The sequence below is a fragment of the Panthera uncia genome, chromosome F1, assembly GCF_023721935.1.
Source record: "Panthera uncia isolate 11264 chromosome F1, Puncia_PCG_1.0, whole genome shotgun sequence".
Taxonomy (NCBI): domain Eukaryota; kingdom Metazoa; phylum Chordata; class Mammalia; order Carnivora; family Felidae; genus Panthera; species Panthera uncia.
Window position 1 is genome coordinate 67027498 of NC_064813.1, and position 21824 is coordinate 67049321.

A 21824-nucleotide genomic window follows, 5' to 3' on the forward strand; every position below is an offset into this window, starting at 1 on the left:
TGACGCAGAGCTGGAGCCCACGAACCGCGAGATCCTGACCCGAGCCAAAGTCAGACGCTCAACAGACTGAGCCACCCAGGTGCCCCCCCTTTTGAGAATTTGTGCATTCCCCGATAGAACTCTTCCTGGAGTTGTCTCTATAGTTATCTCTTCCACAAGAATAATCTACCGGGGACCTGACCCTATTTATCAAATCAGGGTTTGGAAGCAGAAAAAAGTTAAAGAAGAAGGCGGCCGTGGGCCAAGATAATCTGGGAACCCCTGGATGGTGCTAGAAAGTGGAACAGCCTGGACAGAACTAAGACCAAAGAATTAGCATAAATAAAGGTTTTATTGGTCACTCTGGGTGAGTCACATACTGACATACCCCCAATTCACTGCTCCGCACACCCCAGGCCGAGGTGGCAGGAGGAGACACGGATGGTGAGCGAAGCGTGGAAGGGATCTGAAGGCCGCTGAGGCTTAACAAGGCTACCGGGGCCGGAACCAGCGTCCTAGGAACAAATCCAGGATGGAATAGGTGTCATCCAGGCCTGGAGGTGCTGGTGATTCTGGATCTAAGGAAGAAAGTGATACACACGGACACACTAAATGAAAGAGGATGAGCAGAGGACAAGGAGAGGAATAATATTAAAGGCTAGAAAAGTAAGGGTTCCCCTTTCCCAAGGAACTAAGAGACAGACCCTTTTGATTCACACTCTTCACTCACCATCTCTAGGGCCGCCGTCTGCTTCTTGATGGGTTACTGTGGTCTCTGTCCGGCCCTCACTGTCCACCACAGTTCGGCGCTCCTCTACCGTCTACAAGGAGAAGCCCCGACCAGATCTCTAACATCAATAAAGGTGAGCCCACTGGTTTCTTTACCTAGATCGCGCTCTCCATGGCATCCCCTGGCCACAGTTCCTTTTACCCCTGTCTTCCAACTCACCCCATCTGGCTTAGTGATCTTGGTCACAGAGACGCTCTTGAAATAGGATTTGGGCTGGGGCTGCAGAACTGGACCGAGGCCCTCCTGGGAAACCTGGGAATCAAGATCTAGAAGGGCAGAGAGAGGAAACACAAAATCAAGAGTCCAAGGGAAAGAAGGGGTCAAGTGTGGCAACAAAAACTTCAGAGGAGAAGAGAGGGCAGGTTAAATGTCCTCTACCTCCACACTCACCGTTGTCTTCTCTGGCTCTAGAATGGGGGGTCATAGGCCACAAATCATCAAACTGCAGAAGAAGGCAAAGGAGGTGAAATGACACCTTTCAACTTGAAATTTGAGAGGTCGTAACCCAAAGGTTCCAACACTACCTTTCCCTGGGAGAGAGAATCCCACCTAGGACAGCTTTTGTTTTACTCATCTCTTCCTCCTTCCTACCTGTTTTCTCTCTTCTTCTACCAAGAAAGCTTTCCTGAACGGACGCTTTCTATCCTTCCTGACAATCCTGCCTTGTCCCAGAATTGTAACAGACCAGTGATTTTTTTTTTTTTTTAGGAAAAAAACAAGAACCCCCTCCCCCTTTCCCGCACCCCCCCCCCCCCCCACCCTGCTGCCAAAATCCTACAAGAAGCTTAGTATAGAGAACAGATAAACACACTAAGTGGAGAGCCTGGGGTCCCACCCCGTTAGATTCTCGCACGGCTGCCAGCCCTTGCCCTCCATTAGCTGTCTCCCACAGGCTCTCACTCCACCCAGAAGCACTCACCAGACCAAACGGCCTCTGGGAGCCCCAGTCCGGCGCTGGTTTGGGGGATTCACTTCTTGCATCACTCTCCAAGGTCCCCCCAAAGATCCTGGGCTGGTGACTATCTGGATACTTAAGCATTGAGTCCCGGAGAGTCTGTCCCTCCTGCCGTCTCTCACCAGGTGTCTCTGACTCAGGACCAGGACCAGGAAGTTCTGCAGAAGGTGGCAGATTGGTGCTGGGGGTGGGACAGGACTTGGGCTCTTTGAAACCTCAATATCACCCATCTTGTCACCCCCCCCCCAACCCCCAGCGAAGCTTGGCAGGCTAATGTCACCCTCCAACCCAGCAGGAACCACAGGTTGACCGGGGACAGCCACACACCAGGAGGGCGGGAAGGCAAGGTCCAGGCCCCCATCTCGCTGAAGATGTTGTTAAAATCCTGTATTAGGTCATCAAAGCCGAAGTTATCATGGAAACGCATCCCTCCTCCCGGGCTGAAGCTGAAGCCGAAGCCAAATTCCTCCGGGGGCTGCGGACCCTCAAACCTCGAGCTCCCACGGCCCCACGTGGCTCCTTCTTCTTCCTCTTCCTCATCATCCTCATCTTCATCTCGAGTCATCCCTCCAAAAAAGGGGTCTCTGTGGCTGGGAGTGAAGGCAGATCGACCAGCAACATTTTAGTACTTTAAGCCATAAAGTCAGCTCGTGGGCGGCAGAGCGGGACGCGAATCGGGTGTGCAGAACGGAGGTGAGGGTTGGAGGGCTGGCCCTGGGTTTTTGTTCGCTTCGTGGGTGTGGATGTGTTTTCTACGGGAGGCCGTCGGCTTTTTGCTTTGTTTTCGTTTCTATCAACGCCAGTCCTCACCTGGCGGCCCCCCGCAGTGACCCAGGGCCCTGCTCACCTGCCCACTGTCCCCCCGCCCGGGCCCCTGTTGCATCACCCCAGACCGCGGTTATCCCCGCCCCCGGCGGCCGCCCAGCGCGGCGCCCTCAGTCCCGCCCGCAGCGGGTGACGGAGGGCGGAGGAGTGCGGTTTCCCAAGGACTGGGCGTTAGGGCTCAAGCTCCCCTCAGAAGACCCCACCCTCGTCCGATCCCGACCCACTCTAACCTCCGAGGTGGAGAAAGGCCGAAAAAGCCCCGAAAGAGATCAAAGAGGCTCATCCCCGAGTAGGGACTCGAACCCGCGGACCCCACCGAGGCCCATTCGCACCCGGCGGCAGCCTGGGCCCCGCGACCGGAAACTGAGCGAGGCGTCGGGCCACTTGCCGGAAAGCAGGGCTGCGAACGAGCACACTGTCGCAAAACGGCCGTCAGCGCGGCGCGGGCGGGGCGGACAGCGCGACTGGGTCCGGGCGGCGGGCGGGCGTCCCGAAATCGCGTCTCCCGAAGCTCGCCCGCCTCACGCGCCGCCACCGGATGGCCTGGGCGCTTCGACGGCGTGAGGCTGCGTGGGGCCGGCCGCCGCCGCCAGGGGGCAACCGCCGCCCGCGCTTCTGGTCTGAGTTCCCCGGTCGGTCTCGGTCGGTCTCGGTCGGGGACGCGCGGACCTAGCGCTCTCCCGCTAAAGGGGTGTCGTTAAGCGGAGTCCTGAGCCCACCGGGCAGGCTCTGCGACCAGCAGGGCAAAGGCTCGGTGAGAGGGCGAGGGGAACCCAGGGAAGGCTTGCGGGGGGGGGGGGGGGGGGGGTTTGGGGCTGTAAGTACCCCCCCTCCTGTCTCTGAATTTTCCAGCCTGCCGTTCCCTGCACCACCACCACCCCCCCCCCCACCGGGCCCCGGCCTTGGTCTCCAGACCCCTCCCGTACAGAGAACTGCCGAGAACTGCTGCGCTGACCTCCAGGTTCCCAATCTGACAGCTGCAGGTCACCCTGCCTTCTCTGCAGCTCATTTGCCCGGACCCATCTGCATTACACTTGGGTTCTTCAAAGCCGTTTTTCCCAGCTCCTTCTTAATCCTCTCCCTTTCCACCCAGTATCTGCTCCCACTCCCTCCACAGCCCGAAATCTGCTGCAGATGAGCAGTTTCCGGAGGAGATGCGAATTTGGGTGGTTCTTTCTAGGCTGTGAAGTTCTTGGGGGAGGAGGGCAGGGAATTCCCTTAGAGCAAAATACTAGCAGCACTTTTAAGGGCAAAGAGCTCTTTTTATTCCATGGCCTTCGGGGAGCCTGGAGCCCGCTAGAGGCCCGGCTGGTGTGTGACGCTCATTCACCAAGCTGGTCACTGACGAGACTGAGGAAGTCCTAGACGGAGCAAGAATGGGCAGAGGCTGAAGGTAGAGGTTTTCTTTTTATATATACAAGACACATTAATCCATTAAATTTGAGGACACAGTACAAAAAAAAAAAAAAAAAAAAACACTTCAACTAATTCATCTGACAATGCTGTTCATATTCATGACGCCATTTTTTTGTTGTTGTCTTGTTTCCTAATAATAAAGGAGGAGACTTAGGGCTGTTGGGCTGATATATATTTGGGGGTCCCCCCTCCCCACCTCATCCATACACCACCAGGGTGAACAGGAGGAGAAGGAAGGCAGGGCCCACAGCAAAGTTTCATAATCTTGAATGCAAGGGGGGAGGAAGAGAGGAAAGGGGGGAGGGAAAGGAGAAAATACAAATCCTATAATACATACAACAGAGTGGGGGGTGGGATGGGAATGGACAGACATGAAGCTGAGGCATGGGGTGGGCTGCTGGGGGTGGGGGGGGCAGCAGAACCCCCCCCCCCCACATTCCTTTCTTTGATGCCGTTTCCGTAGTTGCCAGGCTGAGAAGCCCTCTCAGAAGATGGGACCAGGAGAAGAGGCTCAGGGCCTCAGTTGGCCCCCCAGCTGTAGCTGTTGTAGGCAGACTTGTTGGTCTGGGGCTTCTGCGGGATGGAGCTGGTCTGGCTACGTTGCCCGCTGCCCGTCTGCAGGGAATGGGACGATGAGGAGGAGGAGAAAGGTGTCTAGTTAGTGGGACAGATCTGTGACATCTTCACATGCAGATCTGGAAACTCTTGCTCTCCCCTTGCTTAGAGAAACTACTCTGAAGTTTACTTCCAAACCACAGAACATTTAATTTCTATAGCTGCTAGGGTGCCTCGGACAGGGAAGAAAGCATTTCCAGCCTTTAAACGGGGGAACGATGACAAGACGGCAGGACACCTTTCAGAGACAAGACTGTGAATGAGTCCTACCCACTTTCCACCCCACCTCTCCCCTACCCCCACTGCTCTGAGAAAAGGCTACTCTCTCTAGAGAGTTATGGCCTCTTGGAGATGAGTGACCACAAGATGATTTCGTTTTCGTTGATCCCACGAATACCTCAACTGGGAAGGCTGTCTCTGACAGCAAGGCAGCCCTTACTTATCCCAGCTCCCCAGCTCCCTGGGACGCAGGAGAGGTCACCTGTACCAGCCCATGCCCCCCCCCTCCCCCCATGGCACAGCGGAGAGCCCATTTCAGCCAAAAGGCAAGAGAGACAGTCTGAGGCCCCAGGCTCCAGACGCTGCCCCAAGAATCCGTTCCGATCCAGTAACCAAGTGTTTCCAGAGTCGCGGAAGGGCAGAAAGAAAAAGAGGGCACCGGGGAGGGGAGGGCAAGAGAGGAACAGGAGGCCAGAGAGCTCAGCAAGGTGTCTGTGTCTGTGTGTCCTGATCTGTGACGGTGCAGCTTTTTGTCTTCGAGTTCCCTGAGGCTGTGGAGGTGAAGTGGGGGCCGGGAAGGAGTGGGTTCAAGCACATCATCATTCAGTTTCATTACCTGCTCCTCCTGCTGGCGCGGGCAACACAGAATCATCTGCAAATATGGTAGCTGAGGCAGAACCAGGATATATGGAAAATAAAGGGACAAACTTTGACAATAGAACTCCACCATTAGAAGGGAAAGCTACAATGTTGGGAAGGGGGGAGGCCGGGAGAGGTCAGAGGGTAGGTGTGACCCAGGTCTGATGGGATGAGGGCAGCTGTGCTACAGGAGGTAGAGGAGAAAGGCACCGAAGGGACCGGGCGAAGAAGGTTTCAGCCCGGCCCCTTCTCTGACCGCTCCTCTGCCGGCAGCTTGTGTCGTGTGCGCTTGTGTCTGTCTGTGCTGTGTGCCCATGGCTGGCGCTGGGAGGGGTGGGTGAAGGCGGTGGTGAGGAAGGGTAAGAGAAGGAAAGGGGGGAGTTTCAGGGGACAGGAAGGAAGAGGAAGGGAAAGGAGAGGGGAGAGCTATTACCTGGCCGTCCTGCTGCAGGTGGTGGTGGAGGATCTGGGAGTGCGGCTGCTGATGGGGGGTCAGAATGTGCATGAAAGGGGCAGGTGGGTAGGCAGCAGCTGTGGCTGGATTGATGGGCCCCCCGCTTCCTAGGGCTGAAGGCAAGTTGAAGGAGGCGGCAGGAGTGCCGGAATGAAAACCTTGTTTCTCGAAGGACTGCTGTCCAGGGGGTGGGGAGAGACAGCAAAAGGGGTCAGCAAACCAAGCCCTGGACTCTCTGAGCCCAAGCCCTCCACCCACTGAGGGCGGCACGCAGCAAAGGAGGCGCACCGCACCTGCACCGGGTGCCCGGGTCTGCCTCCGTTGTGCTCTTTGGGAGCCGTGTGATCCTGACAAAAGTACTCCCTCTCTGCCTCCGTCCTCTCCTACATGAAGCAGGGGTGCCGTGGACTCCCTAGCCGTGGGGCCCACGCGACAGGACGGGTGTGAGGCTGCCCTGTGACTCTACAGTCGCAGACCATCTGCAGCTGCTCCCCTACTGCCACCCTGGAGCTCGGCCACGAAGCGCTCCGCCAGGAGTCCTGATACTTCACGGTCGCTCGCACTGTGTCTTTACAAAGACTGGATCGCACCAGCTTCCCTTCAGTCCGTACTCGTCATCTTGGAAAGTTACAAGAAGGCTGGCGGTGGGCAAAGTCAGGACAGCTGCACAGTAAATCCCGCATCACAGCGATCGGCCACACCTCCCCTTCCTGAACACTTCTCTTGCTTGTTCTCAGAGGGCTAACTCCAAACTTCTAGAAATTGAAATCTAGAGACCACTCATTTTCTGGGATGGGCTTCCTGACATCTCTCAGGTTGTTCTTGTTCACTGAGCTTCTGTCATTGCAACGCCACCTCCTCTGCGTCCGTTATCTTTCCAGCTGTACCTCGAGCAAGGCACCTACCTGGGTCTTGGAGTACACAGAACCCGAGATATCTGGCACGCCCGTGTTACTGGAGGTGACTGACACACCTGGGGGAGGAGGAAACAGGAGTTAGCTCAGCTGGCTGCCCGGCCCCCCTCTCGGGGGGAGACGGTGTGCGCAGCCTCTAGCTAGAGCACTGCAGGGGGTCCTGCTGTGTTTCCAGCTCAGGTCAGTCCTGAGAGATGAGGGTTCGTGCCCCAAGTCTGCCCTTTCCAGGTGCGTACTGAGTATGTATGTGAGGGGGCGAGTGAGGGGAGCTGCTTTTTGTGGGGCAAGGCTACAGGCAAGCCTCACCAGCATATACCTTTCAAGACGCTTTTGTGCCAAAGCCCAAAAGAAACGTATTAAATGTTTAACATCCGTTTCAAATCAACGCACCCAGACTCCACTCGGTCCTGCTCCTGAAGACAGGTAGTCTGGGATCTTCCTGTTCACAAAGAGACACTTTTGGGCTCAGGACTGCATGCTTTCGCAGCCTAAGGTAAGCACCCAAGGAGCATTCCAGTCCAACCCCAAGAGCACGGCCCGTTGTCAGTCTTGGCTCACCTGGCCCCGCGTCTCCAATTCTGGCGCTTCTAGGCCACGTACTTAGGATTTAAAGAGCCCACACAAAGGTGCATTTCCAGCTAAGTAACTGAGGCCCAAGCACGGGGAGGTGGGGAGAGTAAGGAAGGGAGTGGAGTATGTTGTCTCCTCCAGTCCAGGTGGAACACAAAATCCGACGTCCTCATGCTTTACACCCTGAGCTGCTCCCGGGGACACAGGCTCTCATCCACACTCCCAATGACTTGTGTTCCCCGGGTAAAAACCCCCTGCCACCAGGCCCACTCCGAGGAAACCAAGACAGCATATTCCTCATCTCGATTTCTAGTCCTTAAACTGAAATACACACTGTACCCTGGGGTATGGGGCAATGGATCGAGAAAAAGCCATCAGATAAAATAATCCAGCGTCTTACTAAACAAATTGTCTGCAAAGATTTGAGGAAAAGCAATTCAAAATTAACTCAGAATTTAAAACACACTTAAGATATATTCGATCTCATCACATGAGATAAAATGAAACTTCAGAAAAACTGCATTTCAGCCTGTGTCCCTGGATCCTTCTCCTGCTGTTCGAGGCCCTCGGATGGAAGAGCTTCTCAGCAGCACCGTGCCAAAGTGACCAAATCACAAGTCCCCCCACAACTCAAGAGCAATTCCCCCGTCAAAGTCCAGAACCCAAATCCTCCCAAGGCCTAGGATGGAGGCAGCCTCCCAAGGTGGAGTCCACCTTGGACAACCACTTCAGGATCTTCCCGGTACGTGTGGTGTCTTCACCTGGAAGCCCCGCCCATAGCACAAACCCAGATCGCTCCAAGAAGGTGCCAAAGAAAAATCGCACAACTGCAGAAACAGCATGGAAAATACCACCCCTTCTCAAGCAGCAATTCCCCCCCAAAGGCCCTGAAGGAGAAGAAGGGATGATACAGGGAATAACGGGGTAGTGCCTTCCCTTTCCTTCTCAAACCCCAGGTGCCCGTGTGCCAATCACTGGTGGTGGACCTGACTTTAAGGACAGTTCATTTGCTACGGCACCGAGGAGGTTTGTGCGGAGGGCCGACAGTGAGGTGGGACGGACGGGATACAAACGTTTTTGAGGGAAACGAGAGACGATGATTGATCTTCACTGCAAAGGTTCTAACACCTTGTGGACACCCTGGGCCACCCCATGCAGGACAGGACAAATGGCTAACTGGTTTCTCGAGCTGGGTGGTAGGGAGCAATTTAGCTCCGGAGTGCCCCTGCCACACACAACCTGGGCTCAGTCTTCCCAGAGGCTGGACCAGCTAAAATCCAGCTTCTAGTCCTGAGGCCGTGGTCCGGGTGTTGGGCGAAAGGACTGGAGACGCAGGACACGAGAGAACACCGCAGCAGCCCTAACAGCCCGAGTGTGAGCACTAGAGGCCCTAGACGTGACCTGTGTGGCTGCCCCACTTCCCCTGCACCTGCGACAAGAAAGCTCCTCAGACTAGAGTTCTCTGGCTTTCCAACAGTCAACGCCCCGCCTATCCCCCCCCCTCCCCCGCTCCCAAGCAGCTGCGAGCACACTGACAGGAGGTGGACAGCAGGGAGGAGAAACGAGAACCAATGCCTCCCAGCGTGGCAGCCCCAGAGGGCTGGGGACAAATACAGAGCAAGTGGAGTATCCAGGTTTGCACTTAACGAAGGATGATGCTCTCGCCGGACGAGTTAACTCTGTAAACAAAGGGGCGACGGTGTGCCAGCAGCTGGATCGAGTGGGGAGAGCTCCCGTCGTCACGGAGAAGTGGAACGAAACCTCTCCCGCACATCCTTAGCTACACCCACAAGTGCAAAGCAACGAGTAGTCCACAACCCCCGAGCAGTCTCGAGGGACGGAGAACAGTGCTGCAGGCCAGCACAGTTGTCACAGCCGGAGTCATCAACTAGCTGGTCACTAAAGACCCAATCAGCTCTCAAGCAGCCATCTGGCCCGGGGCCTTGGAAGCCACTTCCCTAAACCAGCTCCAAACACCACCTCTTTCTGCCTTTCGCCATGACATGACACTCCAAGCTGTTTTTGTCCTTTCCCTCTGCTTCCGTCAGAGGCACAGGAAAGATCTGAGTGAAAAGTGAAGCGCTGTACTAAGCATGGAGAATCAGGGATTTTCTGCAAATAGCTTTCTTTACCATTCAATCAAAGGGCTGAAAACTGACGCTGCCTCCCCCTCTCCCACTTGATAAAATCACCACGCCGAGAAGGTAACAGTTCTCCATCCTTTGGCTACACTGGGGTTTGATTGAGAAGGCCCCCCTCCACCCTTCATCCACAGCACAACATTGGCTCCTAGTGTCCAGAAAGACATGCACGGAAAGAACGCCAGAGTTAGCTAAAGAAATACCACAGTTTATTGAAGACTACAAATATTTTGTTACAAGGTGAAACTACATCCTTCCAGAAATCAAGAGCAACGGCAGGTGTGTGCATTGATGCTTCGGAGGCGCTGCACCGCTTGGACTCGGAATGGGTAAGACAGGGTCAGACACGTGGGGGAGGGGGAAACGGGGGCAGGGCAAGTTCAAAGCCCAGAAGGTATCCACCAACTCATTTCCCCAAGCCACGCAGGCCATGGCCTCAGCTCGGCAGGCTCTCCTCAGTGGTCTGGTTTCTGAAACAAGACTTCAGTGCAAATTTATACACACACACAAAACACAGCCCCCAGCCTTGGGCCAAATTAGCTCTCTGCCGTCCAGAAATGCTTGTAAGGGGGTGGATATTTTCTTCCTAAAAGGAATCAAATACATAAAAATAAATGAATTTAGAGGTTGATGAGGCACGGGATGACAAGAGCCCTCCGCGGGGTTGGGAACTGGGGGTTCTCAAAAGACTGTTACAGCGGATTTCTGAACTCTTATTTCTGAACTCCATAAGAGCCTTGGATTTCCAGAATCAGGTAATGCCATTCTCTTTTATTATCGATCACCTACCTCTTAAAATTCTTGAACCTGGTCCGGCTAAAACCTAAATCTAACGTTCTCAGAATGGGGCCGCGCCAAGTCAGAAAGCTGACAATCGTCCCCACCAAGGATTAGGATGCACCTCGCCCGGTGAGAGGGGCAGCCACGAGGAGCGGGGCATCTCAGGATTTCTCCAGGCTGAATCCGGACTCACTCCAAGTGCTCCAACAGTTCAAAGCTCCATCTGGTTATGAGTTCCCAGACCTACTGCCCTCTGTGCTCAGCCCAGAGCTCCCCGATGACTGAAGCCCTCGGGCAGCTGACCCACCTGGGGCCCACACAGTGGTGAAGAACACAGATGCAGCCCCCTCCGAATCACCACGACACCACACGTGAGCTTAGGATTTTGAAGAGCCCTCAATCCCAACTCTTTCAACTGCAAAACCCTCCTCCCCGCATTCATCTACAAGTCACTGAAAAAAGCTGATGGAACTGTCCTCCACGAGTGGGGTACAGGCCTCACTAGAGGAGCAGGGGACAGACCAGTTATCTTTCAGGTCAGTTCCTACGTCTCTGCCCTGCCATCAGATATGCAGACTTTGCCAAGAGACCAGCCATACAAACGAAGGACCCTCTCCCTCTGTTGAGCTCTCGCACCCCACACCTTTCTCTCCATACCCTAGGGCTCCCAGCTAGGGAACGAAAAGGGGCTGTGTGAGAAAAGCAGTGCTACCGAAAGGTTTAAGCCCAACCCGCCGGGGCACACTGGCTAAGAACCCACCCAACGCTGCTGGGCGGGGATTCTCCTTGAGAACTACCGGTACCAGACGTTCTCACGCCTGTCCCCACTGACAGCACAGTAACGTCTTGGGGCCCCTTGTCCTGCGTCCCACCCGAAGTTTAGGCCAGCCAACATATTCTGACAGCCAATGCAGGCCCCGGGGCACTCCCATCGTGAGGGCTGGACACACGTTCTGACACCAAGCACGTCTGCTGGTGCCGCTCGGACACCCATGTCGGTCAGACGTGGACAACCCTACGTACAGATGCTAGCACGCACACCTCACCAACCCTGTTCTCTCAAGCACATCCTCCTCCCCCAAACTCCTTTAGTCACATCCTGCAGAAACCACGGACAGCTGGGGTCAAGGGGTGCTTACCAGTGTTGTATCCGTGAGACCCATATCCACTTGGCTGTTGGAAAGGGGTGGCTGATGCGTTCACACTGACATTCACACCATGCTGCTTGGAAGAGGTAGGAGCCACCTGGAGAGCAACAGGGCCAGAAGGGAGGTGAGATAGTGACAGAGAACCGTCACCAACCTGCCCCGGGAACTAGGCACTCAGACGGCTATGGTCTTGAGGCAAGCTGACCACAGTCTGCTTAGGAAAATGCGTTCCCTACGGAGCTTTAGAAAATCTACCAGTGAAGTCGAGAAACGGTAGTTTGAAGGAAGGGCAACTGCCAAGTGGCAGGAGGGAGTGAATGACAGTCTAGGGTCCAAAGCTGGACTGTATCATCTCCCCTCTTTTAGAGAACTCGAAGAACAGGTAGTCTCTATCCCAGTACCTCCAATTCCAGCCCCCACCTCTCCCAGGACAGAGGGGGAATGGTTTTTCCTCATCCATTATTAAAAAATCATTTAGCCATGAAGGCAGCTAGGATAGGGTCCAGGGGCTGAGCTTCTTCACCAAAACGAAGCCAAACCCAGGTACTCACAGGGAACACAGCAGGCCCATACTGGAAGGTGCTGGGGAGGCCCGGAACCCCTGTGTAGTATGGCAGGCTGGTGTAACTGTAGCCAGGAGGCAGCGCCGGGTTCAGGAATGTCTGCTGCGTCGTGTGGTGAGTCTGCGTCTGGTTCTGTTGGGGTTGGGCCAAGGTTGTGGCCGGGGCCGGGGAGGAGGCATCCCCGCGGCCGAACTTCGTGAGGTCACCTATGACAGGAGAGAGTAAATATACCGGCTGTCTATTTCACCCCCGACCCCAGCGCACAATTACTTCTCCTGGTTTCACAGGACTCCAGAAGACGCCGATTAAAGACTGTTAAAGGTCAATTCTTTGAATTACATTTTCTCTACGGCTCCATTTGGCATTGCTGAGCACACACTCCGCACTGTGCTAGTCGAGCCTGATGTCAAATGCCTGGGCAACGATGTGGGAGACAGGCTCCCAGAGTAAAGCATGATTTCAGCCCCACCCTCCCTGCCTTCCCCTGCTTTCCCTCCACAAGGAACACTCCATGCTGCACTCAGCAGACAAGGACAGGTCAAGGAAAATGATACGTCAGAGAGGTCAGGCATAAAAACAAGGATCACAGCCTAGTGAGGCAACCAGATTGCCGCTGTGAGCAGGGAACAGGAGCAGAGACAAGCAGAGGAAGGCCATTTCAACCCCTGCACTTCCCGGAAAACACTGCAGAATGGCAGAGAAGCCTGTCGGGGGGTCATCTGGAACCACAGGGAGACAACAAAGTAGGACGAGAAGGAAACGGCCATCTTCAGTAGCATCCCAAATCTACCAACCCAGGTTCATCACATCTGTTCCAGACCTTCCGCCAAAGGTCTTCATTAAAGTGAGAACTGGGTCCCTGCTCGCCATTAACCAGGTTTTTGCCACCAGTCCCAGCACACACTCCTGTCATCTGCACCCCCCCCCCCCAGCCGTACCAGAGTAGGGGTTGCTGGCCAGGCTACCGTCCCTCCCAGTCAGCGGTGTGGTGGGCGTGGGAAATGGGATGCTGTAGTAATCCTAGAAGAGACAAAGGGCACACACTGGATGCCACTCATCTGCTCAGCGCAAGGTGAGAAGCAGGATGTCGGGAGCGCTGCATTTATCCAGCCGGCAAGCGAGCTGGCTGGACCTGGTAAGAACTCCCCGTGACTCTTGCACACACTGTCCCCCTCGCCCGGCCACGGGCAGAGTCAGGCGAGGTCTACGGGTGTGCCCACCGGGAAACAGGTCGGGACCATCGGAACAATAATGCTCTCTCGAACCATTAGGTGTCGTCCCCAACAGTCCACTGCTACCAAAAAATAGATTCTCTTTCTGTAATTCAAAGTGTCTGACGTGTCAGAAAAAGCATCCAGAGAGCTCTAGGGTATTCTGAGCTATTTTTAAGGTTAAAATTTGTTTACTTTAAAGAGGTCACAACTGATGAAAAAAAAAAAGCTACCTTAGAGCTGACCCACTCCCCCAGTCCCTGATCTCGAATCGGGGTTTGCGTCTGGAGGTATAGGTTGGGAAAGAGCTAATGGGGGGGACTTATCAACCGAGCACCTGAAACAACCCCCTCAAGGCTGTAAGGTCACTCTCTCCTCCTGCCCTAAGCACACACTCACCAAGGGGAATCTCGTCTGAAGCATCTGTAAGTCATCGTAACCATATACTTGAGGCTGGAAGACACAAGCATGTAACAGTGTTCACGTAACAGTGTTCACAGGGATTGGCTACCACAGAAGCCAGCCAAGGTGCCAAGGGACAAAGTCAGTCAACAGAACATCCATCCTCGTTCTTAGGAGGAACAGAACATAGGTTACTTCCGGCAGTTCCCTTTAAGAAGAAAGAAGTGAAGTACAGACTGGGTGATTTATGAAAGGTCTCGAAACTTGCCATGAGCCACATACCACCGATCCAACCCAGAGGCAGCGGTGGGGCAACAGGAGCCAGGTACGAACGGCCGTCAAACACACAGCTTAAGACTCATCTCTTTCAGAAAGGATTCACATCTTACTTGTTTTCTCTAACGTATGGGGACTAAGACGTTATGCTGATTGTTAAAAAATGTGCAAACCATTACTGAACGTTTCCTGTGTACGATGCTCGCTTAGACACTTTCTGAGAGGCAAGAACGGGTGTCTTTTTAAACATTTCAAATAAATAGCCTTTACCTTAATTGGCACCAAATCTATGAATCTGACAGAAGATACACCAGGACACAAAGCTACCACTTGTCAAACCACCTACTCTCCAGCAGTCTCAGATCAGGTCAGGGAGCTCTGTTCTTCCCAGGTCACAGCCAGCTGAGAACCTCACAGACAGGGACTCAATCCTACCCAAGAAAATAATTCTCTGAGAAACTGAGAGGGATTCCAGGCGGGCACTCTGGCCTTTAGCTTCTGAAGCCTAGAATTTGTTTCACCCAGAGAAAATATACAATAGGAGGAGCGGCCTCCGTTTAGTCCTTCCCCTCTAGAAATGACGATTTTTGCCCCAAACTACGAAGATCAAAAACTGGTTTGCTTACATGCGACAACCACTCGTTTATTCTCTATTTTAATTACAGTCTTCCACCCGAAGCCGGAGCTGTAAAGAGTAGCCACACCGTCTTCATCTTTTGCAGAAGCTGCTTCAGCCTCACTTACCGGGTAGGCGTGTAACAGCCCCGGAGCCATGATGTACGGATTAGGCAACAACGGCGGGACCCCAGGAGGGAGGTTGGGAGGAGCTTTTCCTAAAAGAGAGATCCCATTTTTACCCAGTCACACGATCACTCCTCTCCTCCATCCCAGAGGAATGCCGTCCACCTTCTACCTGAAGTCGTAGCGACCGAGCTCCGAGTCGAGGCTGTGACGGTGGAGTTGCTGCTGAGGCTGAGGCCTAAGCTGCTGCCGCCGTGGAGACTGGAGGAGACACTGACCACCGGGGGAGGCGCAGAGACCGTGCTGGACGTGGTGGAGAAAGTGCTGGAGGAAGAATGGAGGTTCGCCTCACTGTCCACGCTTGTGTGCTTCAAAAAGGGGGAGCAGTGGATGAGAAGAGGAAACAGCGATCAGCAAGACAGGTCAGGAGAGAGGCACAGCCCCTTCTGCAGGCGAGAGCACATCAGCCTCCCAATTAAAACGGCCGAGGCAGAGACCTGGGTGTCCTCCACCAAAGGAGTTAGAAGAAATCACGAAGTTTGCTCCGGCTGCCTGTTCCCCAAGATGCAGCGTCAGGCAGGGATCTAGTTAACAACACCGGCTGCACGCCCTCCCGTCAGGGCACATGCGGACAAACACGCCAGGAACCAATGCTGGCTGGCCAGCGAACAGTTCGGGTCAGGGAAATACAGCCTAGCCTTCTCTCCCACGTTCTCCTTCAGTAGTTCGCCAAGTTCTAATGAACTTAAACCAGAAACAGTATACCTGAGGAAAAAGAGTCTTCCAGGGGAGCCTTAGCACTCGTCTGCCCCCGGGTTTCTGGCAGACTAGACACCTTTGCCCCAAATGGGTCTTCCTCGCCGTCTCAGCTTAACCCCACAAATGCTCGTCCTAAATCACCATAGTGAACTTAATTCTCGGATCGAAAGCTTTCCTCTGGCCTTAACTTTCAGAGGACACCCGGACCCTGATTATCTTCAGCAGCCCTGTCCAACACACCCCCCGCCACGGAGTGAGAACGGCTGCACAGAGGCTCTCACGGGCTCCATCAGAGCTATGAAGCCCCGCACACCTCAGTGTTAAGAAGGAATAAAAAAAGGCAAAGCTTCAGGAGTCACGTCCAGGGCTTTGAGAATTGGCCCACAGCTCAGCAGTATCTCTAGGTTCTCCTGCCTCTCCTGCCTTCCGACATCCTTTCAGTCCATTCCTGCAACCTCAGATCAACGATCACTCCGCCACCGCACGAAGGGATTTCCAAGAATCTCTTCTCGGGAGTCTCGCCGCTAGACTCCTCTAAGTGTAAGAACACCACCCTTCCTCTTCAGCCGCATCACACTTACCAAAAGAGTGGATGTAGAAGTGCGCCCAGAAGACGTGGATGACGAGAGGGTGTTCTGCTGCGTCGATAACGTGCTGCAAAGAAGAGGCAGCCATCAGTCACGGTGCTGTGGTGACCGACCTGGAGCTTCCGTCAAGAAACTGACGAGGACGTGCGGCGGTATATGGGACCAGGAAGACCGGAGACCGGGGGGAGCTCCGCGGCCGGCCAGGGTGGGGAGCAGACACAGCGAGCGGGGCTGCTGAGGAGAGAGAACAGGCCTCTCTCTCCTACCCCACAACTTGCAGGTCGTGCCCGCTAACACGGCCCCTGGCAGGCAGCAGGGACAGGGCGGAAGCAGAGAACTCTACCTCTCCTCCCAACCCCAACATCCACCCGTGACCCAAATCACCTGCTGTGTTGTGTGGTGGGAGCGTTTGCACTCTCCTCACCGTGGCTCAAGCCACCCAGGGGGGATGAGTGTTGACTGGCCGCTGTCAGCAAGGAGGCTGCGGACACCGTCTCGCTGAGAGGGGAGATGCCGGAAGTGGAAGGTGAGTCAGACTTCACTGCAGAGCCTGTAGCACCTGGAAATAAAGAATAATTATCTATCCCATCAGCGGAAAGGGAGTGTCTCTGACAAGCGAATGGACGACTCCAGTCTCAGCCGTCCCCGAGACAAGAGAGGAAGTTATTTAATAAGGGACTACTGTGATTACATAGACTCTCTTATTATTTTAAATTTCTTGTACATTTATTTATTTTTGAGAGAGAGAGAGAGATGGACAAAGACAAAGCGTGAGTGTGGGAGGGGCACAGAGAGAGGGAGACACAGAATCCGAAGCAGGCTCCAGGCTCCGAGCTGTTAGCACAGAGCCTGACACGAGGCTTGAACCAATGAATCGTGAGACCATGACCTGAGCCGAAGTCGGGACGCTTGACCGACTGAACCACCCAGGTGCCCCTAGACTCTCTTATTTCCAACATTTCAGAGCACTGATCTCACTTATCCAGTGAAGGGAACCGAGGGTACTATCACTCTTCTAAGTCAGAGAGCCCTGAGACAGGTCTGAGAGAAAACAGCAGGGCAGGACCACACGAAGACTGTGACCAGAAAAGCCAGGGTGCTTCCCACTATGATCGAAGAAACGCAAACATATGAAAAAGAGAGGAAAACCACTACAACATAGAGGAAAAAGCCTCACCTTCAACAGATTGCGTGGTCTGTAACTGTGTGGCCTGCACAGAGCTGAAGCCATTCTGGAACAAAAAACAGAAGAGTAAAAAACAAACTCAAGCGAAAAGTCGAGTTAGCACAGACTCCGCTTAACTTCAACCAACAAATCTTTCAGAGACATTCTGTAAGCTAACCAAAGGATTAACATAATGCAGACGATCTAAACAAAACGAATTTAAAATGGCAACAAGATAGACCAACCCCGTGTGACCCAAAGCAACAGAAGGCAGCGCCCCCAAACTGCTCAAGAGATCCCAAACCCAGAAGAGACACAGGAGAGGCCTGGGGGTCCCTGGGGGAGGTTGGGGAAGGAGGACCGTTCAGCCAAAGCACCCACTGTTCTGGCTGCACGGGACTGTCAGTCCGCTCCACAGCGCCTCTGGCATATGCTGTCCCCTCCCCGGGCCGAGACACGGCAAGGTGTCTATCGATACAGACCCAGAAGTCCAGCACTCAGATCTTCGCGAGAGAGAAAACGAGTACTTGACCTTGATCCTACGACAAAGAACGAATCTCTAGTGCTGGCTTTAGTTTTCTGACTATGAATCTCCAGGCTTGCTGCAAAGAACTTTTTTATTTCTCCAACCACAGAAATGTGTTTTTTTCAGCTTCTCAGTCAGTACTTCTGTGGCATCCCAGCACCATTTGTCAAGAAGGGAAACACTAACACTGGAGACACTTTGCCCAATATTGTCTTAAACAGCACCCAGGGACTCTCAAAGCCACACTACCTTTGCCTGAGTCAGGTCCTTTTGGGGTGATGAGGAGATGGAGCTGGGGTACCGTCGAGTCTGTGTGGACCTCTGTTCATACAGAGGGCCCTGAGCATTATTTGGGGAGGTATAGGTTGTCGACTGAATTGGACCGCTCTGATAACCGGACTCCTGACTCTGGTTAGATGAAATTGTAGATGAAGATTCACTGTGGGGAGCGCAGAAGGAAAATCTCAGAAAACCAAAACAGAACAGATCCACGGATACTAAGGACATGCTGGAGACCTACTAGAGTAAGTTGATTATAATCAAAAGGAAAATTCCCAGCAGCAAATAAAAGACAATTTTCTCTTGACAGCAATAGGAATTTCCACATCCTACAGAGTCAGGGGTCTGAACTCAAACTGCTCGCCTACATTCTGTTTTAAGAGAAAGAGGCAAAAGCAGAAAGGATAGACTTTTTTGATCCTTCTGATATATCCTAACATGAACCCTAAGCACAGGGAAAGTCATCTGTTTCTCACATTCATTTTAAGGAATTCTGGGCTCCTGGCTCTGTCAGAAACCCTATTAAATATAAGGTACTAGGTAGAAACTCTTGAGAAAAACTATGAAGATATTCACATGACTTAACGGCAATTATAATCCAACAGATTAGGCAAGGACCTGATGCTTATATTTTTAAATTCAAGGGACTGAAGAAAATAGCCTAGTCCCTTAAACTCTGCCAGAACTTTTTCTTTAAATATTTATTTATTTTAAAAGAGAGAGAGCACACGTGCACACAAGGAAGGGGCGGTGGGCAGAAAGAGAGGGAGAGAGAGAATCCCAAGCAGGCTGCGCGCTGTCAGCTGACGAGGGGCTTGACTTCACCAATCGTGAGAACATGACCTGAGCTGAAATCAAGAGTCGGATGCTCAACTGACCAAGCTGCCCAGGTGCCCCATCCTCCAGGGTATTCTATTGCTTATGTTGGCCCTTTGTGACACTTACCAGAGAAGGTAAGAAAGTCTCTTTTTTACTTGTGTCATCTATTGATGCTACCTCTTTCTTAGGAGGCCAGAGTCCTACCCTTCATAAGCATAAGGCCCACACCAAAGGACCAAAGATGTCAAAAGCATTTTTAGCCAGATGCCAAGGTCCTCCTGTTAGAGGTGCTATACGCACCTCTTAAGAACTGGGCGTGGGGACGCCTGGGAGGCTCAGCCAGTTGTGCGTCCGACTCTTGATTTTGGCTCAGGTCATGATTTCATGGTTCAAGAGTTCCAGCGTGGAGCCTGCTTGGAATTTTTCTCTTTCCCTGCCCTGCCCCCCCCCCCCCCCCCCCCAAGGAACAGCACACGGACATGTGCTCTCTCTCTCTCAAATAAAAACTTAAAAACAAAAACAAAGTGGTGGATGTTTCTGTTAAAAAACCAAAAAAAAACAAAAAACAAGAACTAGGCGTGGACACTCCAGAAGTATGCAAGAGGTATATTTCCATCTGTTTAGTGTTACAGATAATCTTAGTAACAGTATTTTGAAATGCTTAACAAAATGCTACAATCGGCTACTTTTCCTTCAATCAGAGGCTTGGGCCTCTTTGGAGTTCTAGGAATCGGCAAGAGACAGAAAAAGTGGTAAAAGCCTGACAAAAAAAGTCTTGATTGAGGTTTCCCCTCTACCTGGCTGTGCTGGTATAGAGGCTACTTGGAGCCTGGCTTGAAGAGGCGCTCGTGGTGGGGGTGGACTCGTAATCAGAAAGGACAGGCTCTGACCCAAACTGCAATGCCCCAAACTGCAGGTTTAGCCCTGAGATATCTGCTGAGCCAGGCATCTCCACAGCCAGAGCAGGAATCTGTAACGAGAAGGTAATGGTTTTATTACAATCTTACTGTAAGACTGATAAAAAAAAAAAAAACAAACCTGTCTCAAATTTGCCAACTATCCCCTCACAATCTTGATTCCCAAATCCCGCATCACCTTTGCCCTAAAATGACACCCATCACAAAGTTCAAGTACCTTAGAAGTCAAGGAGGCCTTTTTCTTCTGCTGTTTCAATTTCTGCTGAGCCGGCTGAGGGCTGGAGGACTGGTTATCTGAAGACCCGGGAGACATCTGTGGGGCCGAGGTGGATTTGCTCGGCAGAGGAGAAGAGGGCGGTGGAGGTGCAGCAGTGGAGGTGGCCACCGTGGGCGGCTTCTCCTGAAGGAACACCTCCATCATGGCTGAAGACGGGGTGAAAGCCTGGCGTTTGCTGAAGGGGCTGTGTACTGTGGAATCGTCTGGGTTCTTCAAATCTGCACGGAGAGTCCCGGTACATATGGGGTCAGGGATGCTGATGATCGTCAGTGAAACGCTATTATCCTCTCTCGAGCCGTAAACAAGGCCCTCAAGAATCAGTACGTCACATAAACGAGTCCTCATCTAGGACTCACTCTCATTTCCAAAAGTGACAATCACACATCCTATCTGTTCTAAGTACAGCCTAATCAAATCAGCACTATTAGCCTGCTTGTGTAAGACAGGAACCTACAAGCTGTCCGTGTTTAGAGCAAAAGGTCCTACATAATGCCAAGCCCACAAACCTCCTAAGGCAACGTTTTTTCAAACACTGAAGACCAATCTCGGGAGAGTCCAAACACTCCGTGGTCAACAGAAGACTGCAACTACGATGCAGATGTCTAAATTCGGTTAAAGAGACACCGAGCCTCCAACTTTTTACTACTTCCTAGCTTTCTGAACTCAGCCTGTGTGACTAGAGGGTATCAGTCATGGGAAACTAGCCAGGTGGCTGTCCTTCTCCTGACGTCAAGAAACATTCTCCACCCCCGACTCCTGCAAGCTCCTGGTGGTAATGTTCCAACACGTCACTTTCCACCCTTCTCACCGTACTGCACCAGCGATGGGGACTGTGAGGCGGAGCCCATGTCCCAAGAGGAGGTGGCGGTGGTTCCAGGCTGAGAATGCTGTGCCGCCAGCTGGGCCAGGGCCTGAGCAGTCTTGAACTGCTCCAAGAACTGAGAGCCCGTGGTGCTGCCACCTTTGGCTTCGCCGACATCGCCAAACCCTTTCCCCAACATGCTCACCTGCAGACCGACACAGAGAGGGATGAGAGAGACCTACGGCAAGCAGATGTGTTCACCGCTTGGAAACACTTGGAAAGTCACTCAGACACAGGGGGAGCCAGGAGAGACCCGACAAGTAAAGAATATCACCAGACTGAGTACACAGTCTAGTCCATTAGAGCACAGTCTCTGGAGTCAGACTGCCTAGGTCCAAATCCTGACTATGTAAGTGTGGAAAAACCTATTTGTGATTTCTCTGTACTTCATTTTCCTCACCTGAAAGCAAATGAAAATAGTATCGCATAAAGCTGTAGGGGGATGAAATAATGTATTAAAGCATTTAATATGTGTATGGTACATAATAAGCATCATTAAAATTTACACCATTACTTCCTCCCTCCTCAGGTATAAAGATCTAATGACTGGTGGAATTTTTCTCCTTTAAAAATTTTTTTTATTTTTTTGTAAGTGTTTTTTTCAAATGCTTATTTATTTTGAGAGAGCAGCAGGGGAAAGGGAGAGGGAGAGAGAATCCCAAGCAGGCTCCACACTCAGCACGGAGCCCAGTGTAAGGCTCGATCTCACAACATGACCTGAGCCCAAATCAAAAGTCGGACACAACCAATTGAGCTACCCAGGCACCCCGGAATGTTTTTCCTTTTAAAGGTTTACATCAGGCATCTAGGTGGCTCAGTTGTTAAGCATCTGACCTCAGCTCAGGTCATGATCTCACGGTTCATGAGTTCGAGCCCTATGTCGGGTGAGCAAGAGCCCCACTTCGGGCAAACACAAACCCTACTTCGGGTGAGCCCTGCTTCTCTCTTTCTCCCTCTGCCCCTCACTCACTTGCACACGCACACTCTCAAAAATA

The 21824-nt window shown here is 52.8% G+C and overlaps 2 protein-coding genes, 1 long non-coding RNA gene and 1 other non-coding gene across 25 annotated transcripts in view; 1 reads left to right on the plus strand and 3 right to left on the minus strand.

The window, feature by feature from the left end:
• Positions 1-312: 312 nt before the first annotated feature.
• HAX1 (HCLS1 associated protein X-1) lies at positions 313-2937 on the minus strand. The gene is made up of 7 exons (XM_049634973.1): positions 2780-2937; positions 2052-2314; positions 1689-1882; positions 1160-1211; positions 929-1035; positions 710-800; positions 313-557 (listed from the first exon to the last, which is right to left on the minus strand). Exons 1-7 carry the CDS (start codon positions 2830-2832, stop codon positions 472-474), a joined length of 846 nt encoding a protein of 281 aa, XP_049490930.1. The 5' UTR covers positions 2833-2937; the 3' UTR covers positions 313-471.
• Positions 2938-3065: 128 nt separating this feature from the next.
• LOC125925754 (uncharacterized) lies at positions 3066-4119 on the plus strand. The gene is made up of 2 exons (XR_007458905.1): positions 3066-3303; positions 3402-4119. It is a non-coding gene; the product is annotated as an uncharacterized LOC125925754 (long non-coding RNA).
• The window catches only part of UBAP2L (ubiquitin associated protein 2 like), a 39712-nt gene continuing 21622 nt past the window's right edge, over positions 3735-21824 (minus strand). For 5 of the 22 annotated variants that reach the window (XM_049634932.1, XM_049634935.1, XM_049634931.1 and 2 more), the window contains 16 exons: positions 20776-20974; positions 19908-20185; positions 19571-19743; positions 17925-18114; positions 17162-17216; positions 16369-16543; positions 15979-16051; positions 14811-15006; positions 14642-14730; positions 13619-13672; positions 12947-13028; positions 11997-12214; positions 11437-11542; positions 6798-6865; positions 5872-6069; positions 4500-5466 (listed from right to left, as the gene is read on the minus strand). In XM_049634932.1, coding sequence (XP_049490889.1) covers positions 5020-5466; positions 5872-6069; positions 6798-6865; positions 11437-11542; positions 11997-12214; positions 12947-13028; positions 13619-13672; positions 14642-14730; positions 14811-15006; positions 15979-16051; positions 16369-16543; positions 17162-17216; positions 17925-18114; positions 19571-19743; positions 19908-20185; positions 20776-20974 — 2601 coding nt within the window. In that variant the 3' untranslated portion in view covers positions 4500-5019. Of the gene's footprint in view, positions 3911-4119; positions 5467-5871; positions 6070-6797; positions 6866-9709; positions 10104-11436; positions 11543-11996; positions 12215-12946; positions 13029-13618; positions 13673-14641; positions 14731-14810; positions 15007-15978; positions 16052-16368; positions 16544-17161; positions 17217-17924; positions 18115-19570; positions 19744-19907; positions 20186-20775; positions 20975-21824 lie in introns of those variants that run through there. The other 17 variants (XM_049634945.1, XM_049634942.1, XM_049634937.1 and 14 more) reach the window with 12 other exon arrangements.
• LOC125926052 (small nucleolar RNA SNORA58) lies at positions 13091-13226 on the minus strand. The gene has a single exon (XR_007458983.1). It is a non-coding gene; the product is annotated as a small nucleolar RNA SNORA58 (small nucleolar RNA).